General features: G+C 39.8%; 1 protein-coding gene across 1 annotated transcript in view; it reads right to left on the reverse strand.

The window, feature by feature from the left end:
• Positions 1 to 19,738, reverse strand: part of DNAH5 (dynein axonemal heavy chain 5) — a 193,791-nt gene that overhangs the window by 31,807 nt on the left and 142,246 nt on the right. Inside the window, exons 61-68 of the mRNA XM_045565937.1 lie at positions 19,346 to 19,483; positions 15,906 to 16,041; positions 15,015 to 15,331; positions 13,909 to 14,064; positions 12,843 to 13,025; positions 6,204 to 6,447; positions 5,313 to 5,427; positions 4,625 to 4,815 (exon numbers count right to left, since the gene is read on the reverse strand). Coding sequence (XP_045421893.1) covers positions 4,625 to 4,815; positions 5,313 to 5,427; positions 6,204 to 6,447; positions 12,843 to 13,025; positions 13,909 to 14,064; positions 15,015 to 15,331; positions 15,906 to 16,041; positions 19,346 to 19,483 — 1,480 coding nt within the window. The remainder of the gene's footprint in view (positions 1 to 4,624; positions 4,816 to 5,312; positions 5,428 to 6,203; positions 6,448 to 12,842; positions 13,026 to 13,908; positions 14,065 to 15,014; positions 15,332 to 15,905; positions 16,042 to 19,345; positions 19,484 to 19,738) is intronic.

A 19,738-nucleotide genomic window follows, 5' to 3' on the forward strand; every position in this document is an offset into this window, starting at 1 on the left:
ACTAATTAGACTCCTAATGAATAAACAGCCGAGAAAGGAATAATTCAAAATAAATTCTCAGGCAATGATAATTGAGAATTATGCCATTCCTTTTTTTCCTCAAACTCTTGCTTTGGGAAAAAAGTAAGTTTGGGTCTTTACCATAATACTTTGTCAAAATGATACATGCTTATAATGAAAGTTTTGTAAAGTTATACCACATAATCATAAAGTGTCATAGCTAAGGCAGACTTAGAAAGTCATCGAGGCAGACCCTCTCCCATCTCAGACATGAGCAAAAACCATATTCTGGGTGGTACTCTGTTTATGAACAAAAGAAAGTTATTTATCACAACTTTGCAGGCTAAGAAGTCCAAGATCCAAGCACTGACAGATTCAGTTCTGGTGAGGGCCCACTTCCTGGCTCAATGTGGTTTTGATTTGGGCATGGTGGATTATTTTATTGATATGCTGCTGAATTTGATTTGCTAGTATTTTATTGGGGATGTTTGCATCTGTATTCATAGAGGATATTGGTCTGTAGTTTACTGTGTTTTGGTGTATCCTTTCCTGGCCAGTATCAAGGTGATACTGGCTTCACAGAATGAACTGGGGAGAATTCCCTCCTTCTCAATATTATGGAATAGTTTCTGTAGTATGGGTACCAGCTCTTCCTCTTTGTAGGCCTAGTAGTACCAGAGAGCAGGTGCAGCAGAGATCTGCGGGCTGCCAATCCTGGGTTTCTGCAGCTGACACCATCCTGATCACTCTGTTGTATGCAGCCAGCTCTGCTTGGGACTCAGCCTTCCAGGAGTAACCTTTGCATCACCCTGCCAGGCTAGAGAGGGAAGAGACAGAACAGAAGATACCCTGTGTTGTGCCCTGTGACTGGGGACTAAGCACGCCTCTTCCCTGCGCAGGATCTGAGCAGAGGAGCCTCAGATACCACAGGTACCACCTGAGAAGCCTTGGGTGACTGCTTTTTAGCAGGTCCCAGGTGTTGGGGGAGAACCTTGACAGAAACTCAGGATTGGCAGCCACCAGATCTCTGCTGCACCTGCTCTCTGGTACAACATCTCTGCACAGACTCTGAGCAGCTTCCTAGTCAGCCCAGAGGTCTATAGTAGATAAGGGAGACCCCTCACAGCTTGAGCTGACTGTAACTTTTATTCCTCTCCTAAAAAGCAGTGCTCCCTTGGGTTGCTTCTATTCTGCTGTCTTCCCCTCTTCCCAGCCATGTGAATTGTATTGGGACCCCCACCTTAATCTCCGAGTTGGTGAGTGGTGCTTATAAGAATCAGCCATGCCCTGTTTAATTGAGTCAGTAGATGCTGTAATGAGCTATACAGTAGTTCTTGCTGTCAGTGGTTGATGCTTGCAGGAAAGAGCTAACCATAGAGATGTTCTTTTGTGCCTTAATAGGCTTTAGCCCCTTGGGAGAAGCACTTGAATGCCCCAGGCAGTGGGAAGGGCGCTGTATCTCCCAGGGAATTGCTCATGCTCCACTGCACCAGAGGTGGGTGGAAGATCAAGGCTGGGCAGGGATGGGTTGGGCAAGCATGGAAGGCTCTGCAAAGTCTTGGCAGGGCTCAAAGGTCACATCCCAGGCCTGTGGGAAAAGCTGCTGGGAGAGGGGCCCAAGTAGCCTCTCCAAACTGGAAAGACTGCTCGTGGGGAAGGGGTCAATCTATAATTCACCAACTGGCTCTCAGAGTGAGCTCTGCCCCCTCTCACTACCCTTGTCTGAGAGTCTCCCTCCAGTGTTTGTTTGCAAATGAGCCCCTGAACATACCACACTGAGCTGAAATGGCACCACAGGCTGGAAATTTCTCACTGCAGGACTTGGAGGACTTGCCCTACTCCAACAGTGCAACTTTCTGGTGGGGGGATGGGCATTCCACCAGATCACTGTGGCTCAGATCCCAACTGTACTCTTCTGTCAGTTCCACCTATGTGGGCTCCCTCACCTCCCAAGTCCAGCTCCCAAATCTCCACCCTGTGTCCCCTAATAACCTGCTCGAATCCTCAGGGCACAGGATCCGGCCTGCATGTTTGACCCACTGGTGTGTCTCTCTGGAATGTGCTAGCAGGAAGGGAACTCCCAGACTGGGCACCCCTGGATCTCCTGCATGTCCTCAAGGGGGAAGGTGTGGGCCCCACTCCCTGCAGAAGCCTCAGACTGGAGGCTGCTGTAGCCGATGAGAGGTGGCCACTCCCAAACACCTCAGTCTGCCCTCCTGGCTGTAATGGGCAGGCGAGGAGTTTGGGGGAAAAGTCTGAATGGAAGACAGCCAGGACCTGGCTTCTCCAGTCCCTCCCCCGGGAGGAAACCAAATGGAATGTGCAAGCTCTAGGATCTCACTAGTTCTCCACCCAATTCGGTGGTTGCAGCAGCACTTGGGTATATAAGGGTGGAAAAACTTCCAACAACTCAGTAGCCCGCTGATTACCAAGGTATGTGGGAAGGAGAAATGGGATTCCCTCCTTACCCCTTCACTGTGCTCCAAGCCTCTCTGGGTCAGATCTTCACTGATATCTTTTCTTCTTTATCCTTTTCCTGTTCTGCCTCCCAGTTTTTCTCTGTGAGGTCCCCGGCAGGCTCTGGCACTTCTTCCTCTGAACTACAGTTGAGCTGTGCCCATTCCCCCTTCACCTTAATCTGAAACCCTTTCTTCCCTCCAGGACACTCTAGCAAGCAATGTCTCTAGTTGGCCGTCTTGCCCTCTCCCTAACCAAGATGTATGCTAACTCTTGTCTTCCTGACTCTAAGTTCCATGTTTGTTATCATCACACTAAACTGTGATATGCTTTGCAATACTTCAACCAGACCTGGACACTATGCTCAATATTATTTCCACAGGGAAATGCATAGTATGCCCAGACTGACAATGTCGGGAATAATTATCCATTAGGAGAGCTCCATCAGCTAACATATTAAGGGTTCATTAGAGAAGGCAGCTTCTACACCTACATATCTCCATACAACTTTATATATCGAGTCGTGTCCCTGCAGATACTCAACTGCCATGTATACTCATTTAGGAAAGTTGGAAATTAAAGTTCAAATGTAGGTAAGGAGTATTCAAGGGTTAGAGAAAAAGACTTCAAAAGAAAGAGAAAAAGACCACCCATAAATTAAACATTTCTAAGTTCAACTCTAAACAAGTGAGTCCTTGTTGCTACTATATGCATATGTATGTGAATATGAAATGCATTTGTATTTGTGTGTGTAAGTTTGACTATGGACCTCTACCCCCTGGGCACAGCCTGTGCATATCTACAATCCTTCCCTACTGCCCCCACTGGGGTATTCTTCAAGTTCCTCTGTAAATCTACTCCCCAAGTAAAGTCATGAAAATCCCCTACTAGATAAAACTGTATCTTATCTTTAAAGGCTTTGTTTAGAAAGGTATACTAGATAAACCATTTAGACCCCAGCATCATTTTGACAGTGTTATAGGATGAACATTGTGTCTCCACAAAACTCACATGTTGAAACCCTGCCCCCCAATTGTGATGGTATTGGGAGATATGGCCTTTGGGACATAATTAGAATTAGATGAAGCCATGAGGGTGGAGCCATCAATATGGGATTAGTGCCCTTAGAATGATAGTCATGAAAGAGCTTGCTTTCTCCACTCTGCCCCCTGCCACGTGAGGATGCAATGAGAAGTGGGCAGTTTGCAACCCAAAAGAGGGCCCTCCCCAGAACTTGACCTTGAACTTGCTGCACCCTGATATGGGACTTCCAGCCTCCAAAGCTGTCAAAAATAAATTTCTGCTGTTTATAAGCCACCTAGTCTATGGAAATTTGTTATAGCAGCATCAACTAAGACACATAGCTACTTTAAATATTTTTTTCCAGACTTTCAAGAATGAGATAGCAAATTTATGCTTCCCACCCTTCCACTGGGCTGTTTGGATCCAGTGGCCTAGGCGACCTGGTTGTGAGCACTGCCTCAGTAGATGCAGAGTAAATAATCCATGGATGAGCTGCACAGTGGCCTTACCCACTCCACTCCTGTCACCTGGTCACTTTGCTTTAGCTATGTTATACCAAACTCACTTCCACCGGAGGCCTTGATGCCAGCTTCTCTGCCTTCAACACTCTTCCCCTAAATGTCCCCATGGGTAGCTCCCCTGTTCCGTCAGGTCTCTGGTCACCTGCCAATCTCTTAGGAAGACCTACCCTATTAGATATCCCATTAATACCCCATTTAAAGTTTTAAGCCTTCCCTACCCCACATACCCTCATCCTGGTCTCTTTTTTTCATAGTACTTACTATCTTCCCACATACTACATAATTCACTTATTACTTTATTAATTTTTCTGTACCTTCCCCATATATATTTATATATATGTGTACATATGCATGTGTGTGTGTGTCTGTGTGTGTGTGTATATATGTGCTTTACAAGAGATTTTGTTCACTGACATGTCCCAAATACCTATTCAATATCCTGGTACACAGTGGGTTCTCAATAAGCATTCAGTATTCATTCAATAAATGAACCAATGAAATATCTCACACAAACACAATCTTAAATGAAATGCATCAAAATTGTTATACGGAAAGAAGTACTGCAAAGGGCCTTCACAATAATTCCTACAGCTGTGTACAATACTTTATACTGTTACACTGACCTTTAATAAGAGTGAGAAACTCTTCGTGCTTGACTCGGTTCCTCTGGATGTCGATTTTTAGGGTAAGCAGCAAGGTGAACAGGAATTTGTGCTCCTCGTACAACCCTCGGGCTGCATACTTATAAACCTCGTAGGTCATGTGCTCGATGATATTAGCAATCCGCTTGCTTGTAACTGGGCTCTTGACAGACCTGGAGACGAGAACAGTTAAATCAGGCTTATCCCCCTGCCCTTTTCAATTGCCTGTGAAAACAGCATCTGTAACAGAAAATAAGTAACTTCGGAGGACCAATTCTCATTTTTACACATCAAGGGTAAGCCTCCTAAATCTAAAATAACAAGCATTTTCTCAACATGAAATAACATAACACAATCCTCAATGTTGTCTAAGTCAATTTTACCTGCAGGGCATTTATCATTCACAACAATACCTTGGGAATTTTCTTGTTTAACAGAAACACATGAAACCAAAGGAATCAAATAAATGGATGAATAGTTGATAGAGTTTTCTCTGGACATAAAATGACAAGTCAGAATGATTTGTTAAAACATTGGTAATTACACTTATCTTGGAATAAAAGCAGGAAAAGACTCTAACTAACAAAGAAAACAGAGGCTGTACATGTGACATCATCATTCTAGTCCACAGATGGAGAATTCAGGTTAGCTTCCCTGGGTCCAGACGTACCTGGCTAAGGAAAGGTCAAACAAGCCCAGAAACTGGCGGAGCGAAGTCTGATACATGTCATTAACCAAGCGCATCTCGGTAATGAGGAAGTAGAGGATGCTGCCCCGTGTAGCGACTGGAAGACAAAGAGCAAGGCTGTGTGTGCTACAAGAGTGGAAAATAAATGATCCAGGCAAACAGATCAGCCTAGAGTCTAAACGAAAACAACTTTTATTTCTATGACTTGTCAGTGGCTGCCTTCTAGCAATGGGATCCAGAGCAATGCTCGTGTTTTAATATATTTAATTCTTATTTATAAAATTTGTAAAGCAAGCCATTGCAGAGATGATGCTCCTGCCTCTCCACCAATTCATGATATTATCTCCATTATTTTTTCAGGAGGAATGATAAAATACCGAAAGATAGCCAGTTGAATTCTTCAGCAGGTTTTTCTTGTACAACACCAATTTGCAAGTTGGTGGCTCAGGATAAAGATCTCCCATGAGACCAGAGAACCACCTTCTTAATACAAAGACTATAAACAAAATGCTAGCATATTATTACCAAATGATAAACAACTGGTGAACAGTATGCAAATGCCACACTAATTTCTCAGATTTCACCAATTTGTAGTCAGACTTTTTAAAACATTCTCCCTCTTTCTAACTTAAAAATAAGTCTATTAGAGCCTTAAAGGTTTGCCAAATAACAAATTATAAGCACCTAGAAAATGTATACCATTATAAAATTTTTTCATCTCCATTTTACTGAATGTTTCCCCACAAAACATAAATGGCCACCCCACTTTGCATAGTCATTTGTATGACTTCCTCCCTTCATTCCATTTCTCTAATTCTCATTTCTTTCCTGCTTCATTTCCCTGTGACATTTGTCTTTCATTACCAAACTCACCAGGTCTGTATTCCTCTCGGGCTGAGTTAATTTGAATTTCTGTATCAGCAGAAATTTCCAGTTTCTGTGTCACCTCCTCAGCTGTCCTTTTTGTATTACTCAGGACAACAATGAGGCTCTCGTCTTCCACCAGGGACCCTTGCGTACTTGTCAGGCGGTAAAGCAAATTATCTTCCAGTTCCTTCATCCTTCTCTTGTTTGCAGTTACATCTTCCATCAGATGAGTTCTTTCTTTCTCCAACTCCTGTTAATTTGCATAAATATATTTTCTTCCTTAAATAACAATTATTGTTGGAGTGTTTCTTAAAAAGTTAACCTACATGCTGTTCTCAAGCTCCTGTACTGTATTTATCATACTTGATGGCAGGAAATATGGACATCAAAAAAGTAGAAGGAAAATCAGCCAAGGAAGGAAAAATAGGTGCCAAACAACATGAAATCTGCTAAAAAATATTACCCAAATCCTTTTTATCAGCTATTGATTTCCTAAAGTCAAATCAGTCTCAAGTGATTTGTGTGATTATATTTAACATTATAAACACAAACTGCGTTTGTAGGTGAAATATATTTGAAGACAAATATACATGTCTCTGATTAAATATGTTTATACTTCTCTTTAGTTTCTTGTTTAAAAGAGCTCTACTGTTGTTTGAATGCGGGTTATATAGAAGTTGCTAGTTGACATACTATCCAATTCTGTGAATAGCCACTTTCCAAAAACTTAGACAAGCAACCTCATCTGCTGCTGCAGGTAAATTTAAATTGAAAATCTTCTTGGCCTGGAAAAATGCCATTCTCTCCAAGAGAAGGGAAGTTGTGTATCTTTCTGAAGGACCTTTACAAATACCTGAGAGAGGGAGGCTTTGGAAGGCTATTGTCCTTTTGGCTATTTCTTCCTCTTGGCAGCGTGGAGAGGGGAGACAGAGGAAAAGAAGGAAAGAAAAGATAGGGCTGGCAAGGGTGGGAGAAGGAAAATTGTGCATGACACTGAGCAAGCCACAGGAGACAGGAAGCCCAGAGGCCTGGGAGGCAGAGAGAATACACTTCCGGTTCTAAGTCATACTCTGCACAGAGGTCAAGTCGTTGTGTAAGAGACTCTGGGGAGCTAAAGATTAAAAAAGGGAAAGGTTATTGAGTAAATAGTGCTTAAAAATTTAAAAAGAAAGATATTCATTACAGAGTTTACTTGAAAAGCTTTCTAAATACAGAGTCCACTGACAATTTACCTAAGTTGAGCTGCATTAATAATGTATAATTCCTTATTATAAATACAATATGGGAAAACTAGGGTTAAATGCAGGCAAATTAAACAGGAAAACCACCAAAAAAAAAAAAGGATTTTTGGCAGTTCTGATTGTGATTCAGTGCCATCACCTGGACATATGGTACCAAGCTCAAATTTCTAGAGCGGTTTCACGAAGGTAAATACATACTCAACGGAGTATTCCGGATGTGGTTCAGTGGGTTTTTTAGATTCTACTGCCTACCGAGAGGACCAGAAATCTAGTTATGCAGTGATGAATCACATGAAATCATATCACACATAACGCTATTACTCATTGATTACGTGATTAATTATGTGATTTACCTTTGTTATGATTCAGTATGCACACAAGTATCAAAGGAAAGGAGAAGCCAGACCTCGCCAAAACTGTCATTGTTAACCATTATGCAAGTTTTTTACTTTAATGCTTAATACAATTTTTTTAATGCATATGAGAAACTTATCCCCATAACTACTCCACAAATCGAAAGGCAGCACCAAGTCACTTCAACCTGTGCCAGGACCTTTATTTTCTGCCAATTTTTTCCAGTTACACAACTCCTGCCCAAATTGAGGCTTGACTTCTCCTGTGTGGGCTGCTCTAACCATAACTGGTCTTCCTGCTGACCGTTCCTCTGCCATCACCCTCTTTTCTGCTCATAGTCACTCAGAGATTCCCCCTTAACCTATTCTGAAAGGTCCAAAATTCTCAACATAGTTTGCCAAACCTGTCATAATCTGCATTTCCAATATCATCGCTACTTGGGAAAACTATGGGATTGAAGTTAAAATCATGCTTCCATGTTGCTTAAGAAAACAATCATTAATAAACACAGTAGTAATGTATATAATAAAGGGCAAATTATTCTCTTGCTTGTGAAAAAAATAAGTAAAAAGACTGAATATTATTGAGATGGTTGTGGGCAATTTAATATCATTGTTAACAAATTTGTCAATTAAAGTAACTGCCTATAATTCTCAAGGATTAAAATAAAGCTAAGAAGTACATTTCCTCGAAGTTCAAAACTGATGAAAATAAAATGCCCTCAAGTAAACAGTATAATTTAAAGTACTATTTGGAATTACAAAAGCAATCCATGTACTAAATAGAAGACAAGTAGCCAGATACTAGAATAGGTTTTCTGAGAAAGAAAAAGAATAATTGCTGTTTGCTTTTCATTTAGGATTACAAAACTGAACCCTATTTTGGAAATGGTTTTAGACAACTTTCATTTAAATGGCTGATTTAAACATATTTCTATCAAAATACAATCTTTAGTTCTACCAATTCACATGGAGAAGATAGTATTTCTTCAAATTAATATGATGGGACAAATGAATCAAAATAATTTTCTCTATAAGCCTTGTTGCCCAGCAAAGGGATTATCTCTCAGCAGATAGATAGGATAGCTAGAGAGACAGTCACCCACACATATGGATGGGTAAACATTTGTGCTAAGTATTCTACATACTAAGGCTACAATGTAAAAATGTTATATAAATTGTGATAATGCTCAATTTTTTTAAAAATCCCAAAGTGAATAAAGAAAGTACAAGAGTGTTTTGGTAAAATTTCATGAACATGCCATTTATTAATTTAGTTATCAAAATGCAAGTGTCTTAACAAAGAAGCAAATGAAAACTAAAATTATTTGTGTGCATAAAATGCATCTGCAACCAAGTTTTTGAAATCTATAAAAGGAAATAAATGGCAGCCTCTCAGAGTTCTCATTTTCAGAGATGTCACTTGGGCTTCATTACCAAAGATTATTTCTGTTTTGTACCTTACACGAGTAATGAAAATAGAAAGATTAATCCAGAGAACTCAGAAACAGATTTATTTTTCCTTCACCACCGGTGAGCTACTGATAATAATGTCTGTTTAGTGTCTTTATTAAATTACTCCCATGACACTTTCACCGAGTCCAGATCCTTCTACCTCAAAAGGAAAGTGCACACCCATTTGCTCATCCAGAACTCCAAGCAAGGATGATCCCTCAGCCTTGCATTGCGTGACCAGTAGAAACTGTTGATCAATACTGGCAATTTTTCTCCTAACAGGACATAGTTTTCTTTGGGTTTCTGTATTATTCTCTAATATCAAAGTGGGAGTGAGCCTAAGAGATTTGGTTTCTGTAAGGGAAGTTGTTGGAGACCCACGGGTTTGCTGTCTGTCCAAAACAGTCTGGATATATCAACTTCTGGTAACAACAGCAGAATGTCTACATCTACTCACAGGTGCATAAGGTAAACAACCAAATATGGCCTTGATGTGAACTTGAATAGCACACATATTTAAATGACTGCCCCAACGCACACAGAAAAGTGTAAACTCCATTTGGAAAAAAATACTACTTCCTTGCATTCAGGTGCTTTGTCTTGCATTTGTTTCTGAAGCAAACCTGAGAGTCTAACAGGTGTACAACTAAGCATGCATGAGACCAGATTCTGTGTGATAAGAAGGCCCCTCACTGCCTCTGTATTCCCAGGACACTGGACAGCTGGTGAATTTATGGAATCAAAGAAGATTCGCCGTTCCCTCACATGATCCATGACTACTCAGCACCTCCTCACAAGGAGAATCAACAGACTGGTGAAGGCACAATTCGTCCTGACTGAAGAGACTCCCCCTTTTCTTCAGCCCCCATTTCTCGGATGCTTTCCAACATCAACCTCCTATCTGTGCAATCTTCCTAGCTTCCAACAGCAATTTTATATTCCTATTTCATATTTATAATCACCCAAGAAGTAATTATTCAGAGAGACTGCATTGTCACTGAAGTTAAAGGAACAATTTGGACTTAAAAATGTTATATATCTGTGTCCTAAGGTACAAACATAAGACTTTATTCAATTGAGTGACTATATTACAGAAAATGACCCAAAAGCACCAGAAATCCACTGAGACCCACTTACTACCACCCAGGCTAAGCAGATTCAGCAATGTGAACAGATTTAGGAATATGGTGGAAAGAATAGATGCTACAAAAGAAAAAGTCACTTAGAGAAAGTATATTACTTAAAATCCATCAATATTAAGTTCAGCAGCTTACTTTTTGCATCATAAGACTCCACTTTGAGGAAAAATAAATAAAAGTAAAGTGTTGTATTATAATGTGGTCCAGGGTAGGATGACCGTTTGTTATTAATTTTTAAAAGTGAGTGTCATATTACTTTGGCCATTCATTTTTTAACAAGTGTTCATTGTGAGCCTGGAATAGATTCTGATAATGACATGATAGTAAAGGGGTAATTTGCTCAAGACACTCAATTTTCCCAAGAAGTAAGGAAAAGCCTAGTCCTGGATCCATATTGGCTTTTCAAGGCTGCTCAAGTTCTTTTCAAACAAGCTTAAAGTGCTCCTTGCTTAATCTTAAACTTTTGCTACAACAATTAAGCCTCAGTGCTGGATTTGTTATTGTTTTTGTTGTTGTTGTCATTGTTGCTTGGTTTTGTTGCAACCAAATTATTTGTCAGGCCAAATTATTTGTTTCAAGGAGATTGTATTCATTGCAGCTGAATATAAGAAAACCAAGGACAATTCATGAGTGGATTAACAAAATGTGGTATATTTATACCATGGAGTATTACTCAGCCTTAAAAAAGGATGAATTAATGCCTTTTGCAACAATTTGGATGGAGCAGGAGACCATTATCCTAAGTGAAGTATCTCAAGAATGGAAACACAAACACCACATGTACTTGCTATTAAATTGGAACTAACCGATGAGCACACCTGTGCACAGAGGTAAGTAAAATTCAGTGGAAATCAAGCAGGGAGGAGGGGGGGGAGGGAATGGGTGAAAACCTACCTAACATGTACAATCAACACTATTTGGGTCATGAGCATGCTTACAGCCATGACTCAAGCATTACAAAAGTGATCCATGTAACCAAAAACATTTGTACCCCCTTAATATTTTTAAATTTTAAAAAAAAATGATTAAAAAAAAACAAGGACAAGGATATTATCCAAACTGCCATCAGGGAACCTTATCTCCCTGAGGCCTTATCACCCTGAACAGGTGAAAGCAGAGCAAAGGATACCTGTGATGGAGAATGGCCTAGGACTCTCAGCGATTCCCACTTGTCCAACATTACATGCTGCTGATAAGAATGCCAGTCTTCCCTGAAGTAATTACATGGCAATGCTAAATTCCTTCACCCACCTCTATTGAGATTTATCTCAAGACTCAAACACTAAGCAGGTACATATTTTGAAGGCTGTCATTACCTCACAACTAGTCTGTGGCAGGAACTACACCATCGGTACCTACCCTACGGAGGTCAATCAACCGTGTGAATTTATGAGGCTGGGTTAAATGGTCCTAATGCAACTGCCCACTGTATGACTCAGGTGTTGTAAATCAAAAATAAAGAGAGAAGACTAAAAAAAAAAAAAACGGAAGGAGAGAGAGAGGGAGGGAAAGAGAAGGAGACAGACACATGGTAGGGCTCAGAAGAGCAAGCTCAGAACAACACACAGAGGAGACTAATGGGAGAGACAGAATCCAAAGACTGTGCCGATGGTCTTAACCTAAATAAATCTCAGGTCAGTGTAGAAGGGGCCAAGGAGTAAATCAAACTCCTCATTTCTATTGAACCCAGAAGAAAATCCATAGCAACTTGAAGAGTTCATGCAATTTTGCCATTAAAATCCTCTACATTTCTTTGCTTAAGCCTCAAATGTTCCCTGGAGAAAACACTGACTCAGAAGTAGGAAAGTTATAAATTCTTGGCCACTTTTTCATGGAGCATTGTTATCCCGTAAAATGGAAGTAGAGAACACAGACACGAAGTTATGCTCCTAGAGTTTAAGTCAGTAGCCTCCAGAAGGTGCACAGGGAAACTCAGGTGTCACAAACTTCTAACTTCTCAGTTCAGATCCTATCACAACATACACAGAGCTCTCCCACATCACAAATAAGAATTGGTAATGTTGTTTATCATCTGAGTGCAAAGTTTTAGTTTTGTATTCTAAAAGCATAATAATTAACTAAATGAAAGAAAGACGTACACGTGTACTAGAAACCTAAAAGTCGAGTTAGTAGAATTCATAAGAGAACAAACTTTTCAGAAAAATAAAACAATTTGAGACCAGAATAATGATCCTGAAAATGAGACCGACATCCTCATAGTTACATCATCACTCTGCAATCAATGATATATGTAATTTATGAAACATATGTGAAACATATGGGTAGGTAATTGGTTGATAATATCCTTTAGGCAAAAAGAAGACACTTGGGAATTTATGGAAAACACAAAAAGAATAAAAGAGGGAAAACTCAGTCCCACTACAACTTTTATCATATTTTCATCAATGAAAGAATCTCAAATCAATGCAGAAAAGGATGTAGCCACACTTCACTCACCTGCTTCTCTGTGAGAATGACTCTCCCCAGTAATTGGTCTTCTAGACCTTTCATGGTGACAGTGAAGTCAATGATGGAGGTACGGGCACTTATTTCAGGGGTGTAGGCAGGATTGGGCAGTTTGGTAGTAATGTAGAGTTTGAAACCATCCATAACATCTACTTCCTTGTCACCCACTTTCACCTTTTTCATAAAAAGAAAGTTAAAAGTAATAAAACAGAGGTTACCTTCCTGCGTCATTTTTGTATTGGATCAAGTATTGCTTTAAACAATTATGTAACTGGAGATCATTTGTATACTAAAAAAGAGATGGTCATTAGGTATTCACAGGGCTTCAGACAACTGGAATGAAACGAAAGAATAAAAGAAGGATGGAAGGAAGGAACGTCAATAGATACCATGCAATAGACACAGAACTTAGCACTAAAATTGCTGTGATCATACTGCAGACGCAAGATGAAACCCTTTCTTACCGTAAATTTTGTTCAGAGGTCAAGACTGACGATGTTGTACATGCACCAAAAGGGTGTAAAAACGCTTATTCCTCACATAATGAGATTTTTCTAGGGACATCAGAGCAGGCTCCCAAGCAGGTCCCAAAACTGGCTTGAAGGAGCAGGGAGGGGTAGCCAATCTAGGGTTTTATGGTGGTTAGGCGGTATGGCTGGGAAGAGGGTTTCCATACACAGGGCTGGACAGGGGCTTTCATGGTTTGAATTTCCAACCAGTGCTGAAGGAAGGAGCACCCAGGTTTTCTTATCAGCTCACCCAGTTGTGGGGCAGAAGGGGAGAGGGGCATGGAGAGGCTTGAAAGCTATCAACAGTCCAACATTGAAATGGAGTCAGACTCTTCATTACAAAAGTGAAGCAGAGATTCCCAAAAGGATTGCTCTTGAATGCTTTAATCCCAACTCAGGAAGTACAGAAGAGCCTCAGGAAATATGCAACAGCCTCTCACCACTAACTCAAATTTGCCCTGCTGCCTACTGAGGTAATTCCCTCTAGTTATATTGACCTGGCCTCAGGGTAATTTCTCTACACGTTGTTATCAATAGGTTTAACCTACCTTAAAGGTAGACCCAGTTTTAATGAAGTTTCTTTCCAAAACATTATCCAGGGCTGGATCTAGTTCCTCCCCAATGTCTTCAATAAGCAAGGGCCTTCCAAGAGAAAGGCTGTCCTCCAGGTGGTTTCTAAAGTACTTGTGATTTAGAGATGTGATCTAGAAACAGGATCACAAGGTTGCTATTGACAGACAGTATCAAGATGCAAAGCACAGGGATAAGTGGTATCAAATGGTGCCTAAAGCATTCTACCACAAGAGAGAAATACAAATTGAATATCTGAAATGCTCCAAAATCCAAAATTTTGGGGGCACCAACATGATGCCACAAGTGGAAAATTCCACATCTGACACCTCTGCTTTTTGATGGTTCAATGTACACAAACTGTGTTTCATGCAAAAAATTATTTAAAATATTATATAAAATTACTTTCAGGCTATGTGTATAAGGTATACATGAAACATAAATGAATTCTGTGTTTACACTTCAGTCTCATCCCCAAGTTATCTCATTATGTATATAGAAATACTCCAAAATCTGAAAAAAATTAAAATCTGAAACTCTTCTGGTCCCAGGCATTTTGGATAAGGGGTACTCAACCTGTATATAGATTTTAGAGATCCCTGGCTTTGGAACCCATCCTTGGTGAAATGGTATAGAAAGTTTAAACTCTTTCCATTTTTTTTAAACGATCATCATTTTCTTTCATTGAGAAGGGTGTAAAGACTCTGTGTGGCAATACTGCTTTTCCCTCACCACTGCCACCTTTGTGACAAACAATAATGGAGTAATTAGGACATTCCTGTAAAGTGCTACACATTTAGTATGATACAGCTCTGCCCTTCTCTGTTTATCAAAGAGAGCCCTAGACCCTAATAAAATTGAGTCTAAAAGCATCGAAAAGTGGCATTAGTAGAGATCAACACAAGTGCAAATAAAGAAATTCTTAGAAAATATTTTAAATATTAAATTTAAGCCTGCATCTGCTACTGCTCTACCTAGGATTACAAAAATTCTCTAATGTTTTCAAATGTCTTTACTCTTGGATTCTTGTTGATCCAGGACAGTAAAACTTGACCAGTAACAAACATACTCAAACACAAATTACCTGGAGTTCATTTTGGTTTTCTTTATTTTTAATCCAGATCTTGCCTTGAGTCTGTGGATCGATTAACAAAGGATAGCGAGATGCCTTGGTGACAATAATTCCATTCTGAATGGACAGGTCATCATTTGGCAGACCTTGGAGGTTCCATTCACTAATAGTAGGAGCATCAATCAACATCTCATTGAGATTTAGATTGTTTCCAAATGGAATTCTCCGAGCTTTCATTTCTTTCTGCCAGTCATGTAACAACAGATCTCGAAACTCTTGGTTAAATGGACCAGAATAAGATAGAAAAGCCGTAGCCAGCAATACATCCCCTAAAATGGAAAATGAACACCACCGAAATACTTTACGTTCATCCTTGTAATTGTGCACCATACTAAAAATAAAAAAATAAATAAATAAGACAATCATTCTTTTAAATTCCACAAATCAAATTGTAACCCCTTGTTGCTGTGCCTTGGTGAAGCAGCAGTTTGGTTTATTGTTAGACAGGGTCTAAGTGGCCTACCAAGTACTAGCTGCTCGGAGTCAAGCATTACATTATTTTCACTTTTGTTGGAAGTGCAAGGATGACCTCTGAGTCTAAGAGATTCAAAATCTCAGAAGACAGAGCCTTCATTAAAAGTGACCTTGATCAATATGCCCGTGAACTTATAGAATTCTAAAGTGACTTGATAATAAGAGGTGTAAATGCCGTTAACACACTTAATAAGGCTAGCACACATGCCAGCCAGACCAATATCCATTCTTCCGAAATGGCTGGAGACACACAAACACACCCAGGGAATTGAAATAATCTAGTGCCATTTTAATTTTGATTAAAACATAAGCTTGCTAACTCCCTACTACAGTCAACACATAATCTCATGAATAAAAGCATTTACACACCGACGAGCCTTTTAGTCTGTGCAGCAAACTCTTTGCTTTGCTCCGTCCATCTCTCTTTCTCGCCTGCCAAGCCACTGATCAGCGTGGAAGCCGTCTGCATCTTATGTCTGCACCGTTCTGCGTCTTCAAGCAAGGTCTAAAGGCCATAAGCAGAAAAAAACTTTTATTAGGAAAAATACAGCCTCTGGCTCAAAAATAGAACTTTAACATATGGCATCATCTGCCTTTCTGAGATACAGGAGCCATTTATTTCACAGGAAGCACAAGACTGCATTTCCACGTGTCTGTCGGCCCTTTCCTCTCTCATGCCCTGACCATGGATTTGGTAGATTCCTCCAGGCAGTGCCTTGAGCCAAGTGGTCAGACTCTCCCCAGATGTTAGTAACTGAAAAGTACTGGAAATTTGCATCATTTATGATTTCCTTATAAATAAAAATGGAAATAGACTATAAGCATCCATGCTAATATCATACTGCACCAAAATGAACATAAATATGTATCCTTAGTTAAAAATTAGGAATATCTCTCCTGTTAAAGTTCTGGTATCATTATTGCTTTTATCTATGTGCACATTTCCTTTTACTTTAGGCAAAACCTTAGATTATCTGCAGATCATGGTGCTCTGAGGCTCCTGCACAAATTTCAGCCACAACTGACTTAGCAGATCCCTTCCTGCTGTGCCTGCAGACAGTAAAAGGCCTTTAACACAGACTTCCACATGCTGTTGCCTCTCAGTGCTCACTTCTTAAAAACAAATGGCTCTACTTCTCTATGTTTAGGTTACAACTGCTAATTCTACTTGTAAAAATTCATACTTATGAAATAAAATAGGTATGGACAAAGACTTAGCTACATGACCAGTCACTGGATGTTCATTGATAACAACAAATAGACATATGATAAATGTCTAACAATATAAGATAATTTAAATCGATCACGGAGTATCCATGAATAAGAGTACTCTGAAGCCATCAAAAATTATCTTTAGAAAATTTTTATAACCAAGAAAGATAATCACAATATATCATTAAGTTAAAATTTTGATTTATAAGACAGTATTACCAAATTATCTGTTATGTTGACTTAAAAATACATGTAATGGAAAGGCATATGTTAAGGTATGAATACTGAAGGACAAAATATTATTGTTCATCTCTAGGGTTACCTGTATATAGTTTCTATAATGAACTTGAATTGTTTTTGTATTATAATAATAACACAGTACAGTGTTTTTCAAAAACATGATATTTTTTTATCCAGTTTGCCCTAATCAACTTTCTGTTTTTCTTTCTCCTACAGTTAATGCAAAAAAACTAAAAGCCCATCTGAGAGGGACATCCCCACATCTCCGGCACTCACACTTGTTGATTTGTTTCCCCTCCAAGAGGAATGATGCCAGCTGGGAAGTATGATTCTACATCATTTATGAGCAAAAAAAAAAAAAAAACATTTCATTTATAATATACTTTTAATATTGATTTGTTTTCCCAAGTTCCCCATCCCCACTTCCATCTAGCCAAATGACAAAATGGCCAGGCCTCTCCTTTCCTGGCTTTGGTTTTCTGGAAGCCACACCCCCTTCAAGGGACCATGCGTGCCTAGGCCATGAGGAGCCAGAGCTTCTCTTGCCTTCTGGGAGATCCACAAGCCCCCAGGGCTTTCCTGGAGTCCTTTGGAAGGAAGAGCAACAAAAATGACTGAAGATCAAATTCACAAGTTGGGTAGGCGGACTCATGGCCACATTTTTTTTTAATTAAAGAAATTTGACAATTATTGAAATTCAAGTTTCAAAGTCAGAGCCATATTTTTATAGTAACAGTTCCTGTGTGGTCCCACAGTTATTTACTTAACAAATAGAAGACGCTCAAAAACAATAAAGCTTATTGAATAAATTAATATAAAAATGTTAAAATTTAAACATATATAATGAGAAAGTAAAATATTTTTACTCTGTTCAGTGCAGCTTCCTGATATAAGTGAGCATCCAAAATGGTAGAAATTGACACTCCTTCCTCATCATTTCTAAAGTGGACTCTTTTCAAACTGCAATGTTAATTTTCTCCTTATATAAGTGAATTTTACGGGGCATAAAAATATAAACCCATATAAGTGCTACTTCTGTAAAACTTCTAAAAAGCTCTTATTTTGATTTCAGAATACTTATCTTTAACAGAAAATGTCATACATTCTACATACAGTGAAACTAAAATGTTTATCTAAACTCTTTTATTGGGACTCCTATAAGACCGACAGGTCAAGAATTTCAGTCTGGCCAAGTGAAGGCTGAGAAGAGGCAGCAGTGAATTTCATAAAATCATCAAGGAAAGAGTAGGGCGAATCTAGCTCTTATCCAAATATAGAATATCAGAGGCAGATGCAGATTTTGTGAGGCTAGAAGCTTACATAATCTGGGGAGACCACTTAAGGAAAAATCATTAGAGAATTTTTACAAATATAATATACAAAAGTGAGTATGTCTTCAACGTAGGGGAGAAAATCATGACAAAGTCCTAGTGACTAAGAAACTCAAGGTGCCTTTCCTTTGAGCTCTGTTTAGGCATTATGTTAATACCCGAACACTAGCATACAAATGTTTGCGGATCATAACATGGCCTCCCCTTCCCACGGAACACTCTACAAATCCCAGTAATGCCAGAACCCCAGCACCCACTGGGACCTGTGCAAGTGAGGGACCCTGAAGCTCAAGCTACATTAGATTTATGTTAAATCTGCCTCAATTGCCAGAAGGAAGGAGGTCCCACTGGAGCTGCAATTAGAATAAATAAAAACAAAGGGCTGATATGAAATGTATAAACCTAGATTCCAAAAAAGTGCTAAAGCTGAAAAATATGTATAGGTTAGAAGGCTGTAGATGGTCATTGTCACTGGGATACAGCCATATGGTCGGTCCCATTGATCCAGCAGAGGCCTGAGATAAATATCAGAAGACCGAGGTCTAGTCCAGACAGCGCCTCTGACCACCCTATGACCAGGATCCAGTCTCTCGTCCTCTCTACACCTCAGCTCCTTTCTCTAAAATGAGAATAAAAACATCCACCCTGCCCATCTTGCAGTGTTGTTTTAAAGATCAAATGAGATAACATGGGAGGAGAGCATTTTAAAAATATAACAAAAAATGCTACACAAGACACCATTATCATTATGATCACACTTAATAAGGAAATTCAGAATGGTCATGCTCCAGAACTGACTGCTGTTAATATCTCGGCTGACCACCCTGACATCCCACCAAAGACCCATAGACATGAGAAACCAAGCCCAGGGCTCAGTGAGGGATGATACGCTATGTGTATTATGTATAAATTCACTGACCCCCCACTAGAAACCAAACCCTTGGAGAGAGAAAGCAGAGAGGGAATGAAGACTTATGATAGCTGTGTAAGTGTGTGACAGTCCCTCCCATGACAAAGGACAGGTACCTGCTTCTCAGTCATGGCCTGTTCATACTCAGCCTGCACCACGTCGAGCTCCGCCTGCTTGTCGTCCAGCTCGGCCTGAGCCTTCTGCAGGTCCTGCATAGCCAGGACGTGGCGGTTCTCCTGCACCACCAAGTTGGCCTGCACGGGACACACACGGAGCGAAAGGAAGGGCAGCAAACCTCCAAACAGCCCACGTTTCAGAACCTGAGAACTCAGCAATGTCGCATGCTTACACCTTTTCTTTGCTCCACCCTAGAATCTTTTCAAATTGCATTGTTAAGACCAAATTTTAGTGTGAAAATCATAGTTTATTAGTACAGAGGTCGGCAAATTTTTTCTGTCAAGTGCCAGATAATAAACATTTCAGGCCTTTGGGAGCCAAGAGGCAAAATC

This window comes from Lemur catta, chromosome 12 (genome assembly GCF_020740605.2).
Source record: "Lemur catta isolate mLemCat1 chromosome 12, mLemCat1.pri, whole genome shotgun sequence".
Classification (NCBI taxonomy): domain Eukaryota; kingdom Metazoa; phylum Chordata; class Mammalia; order Primates; family Lemuridae; genus Lemur; species Lemur catta.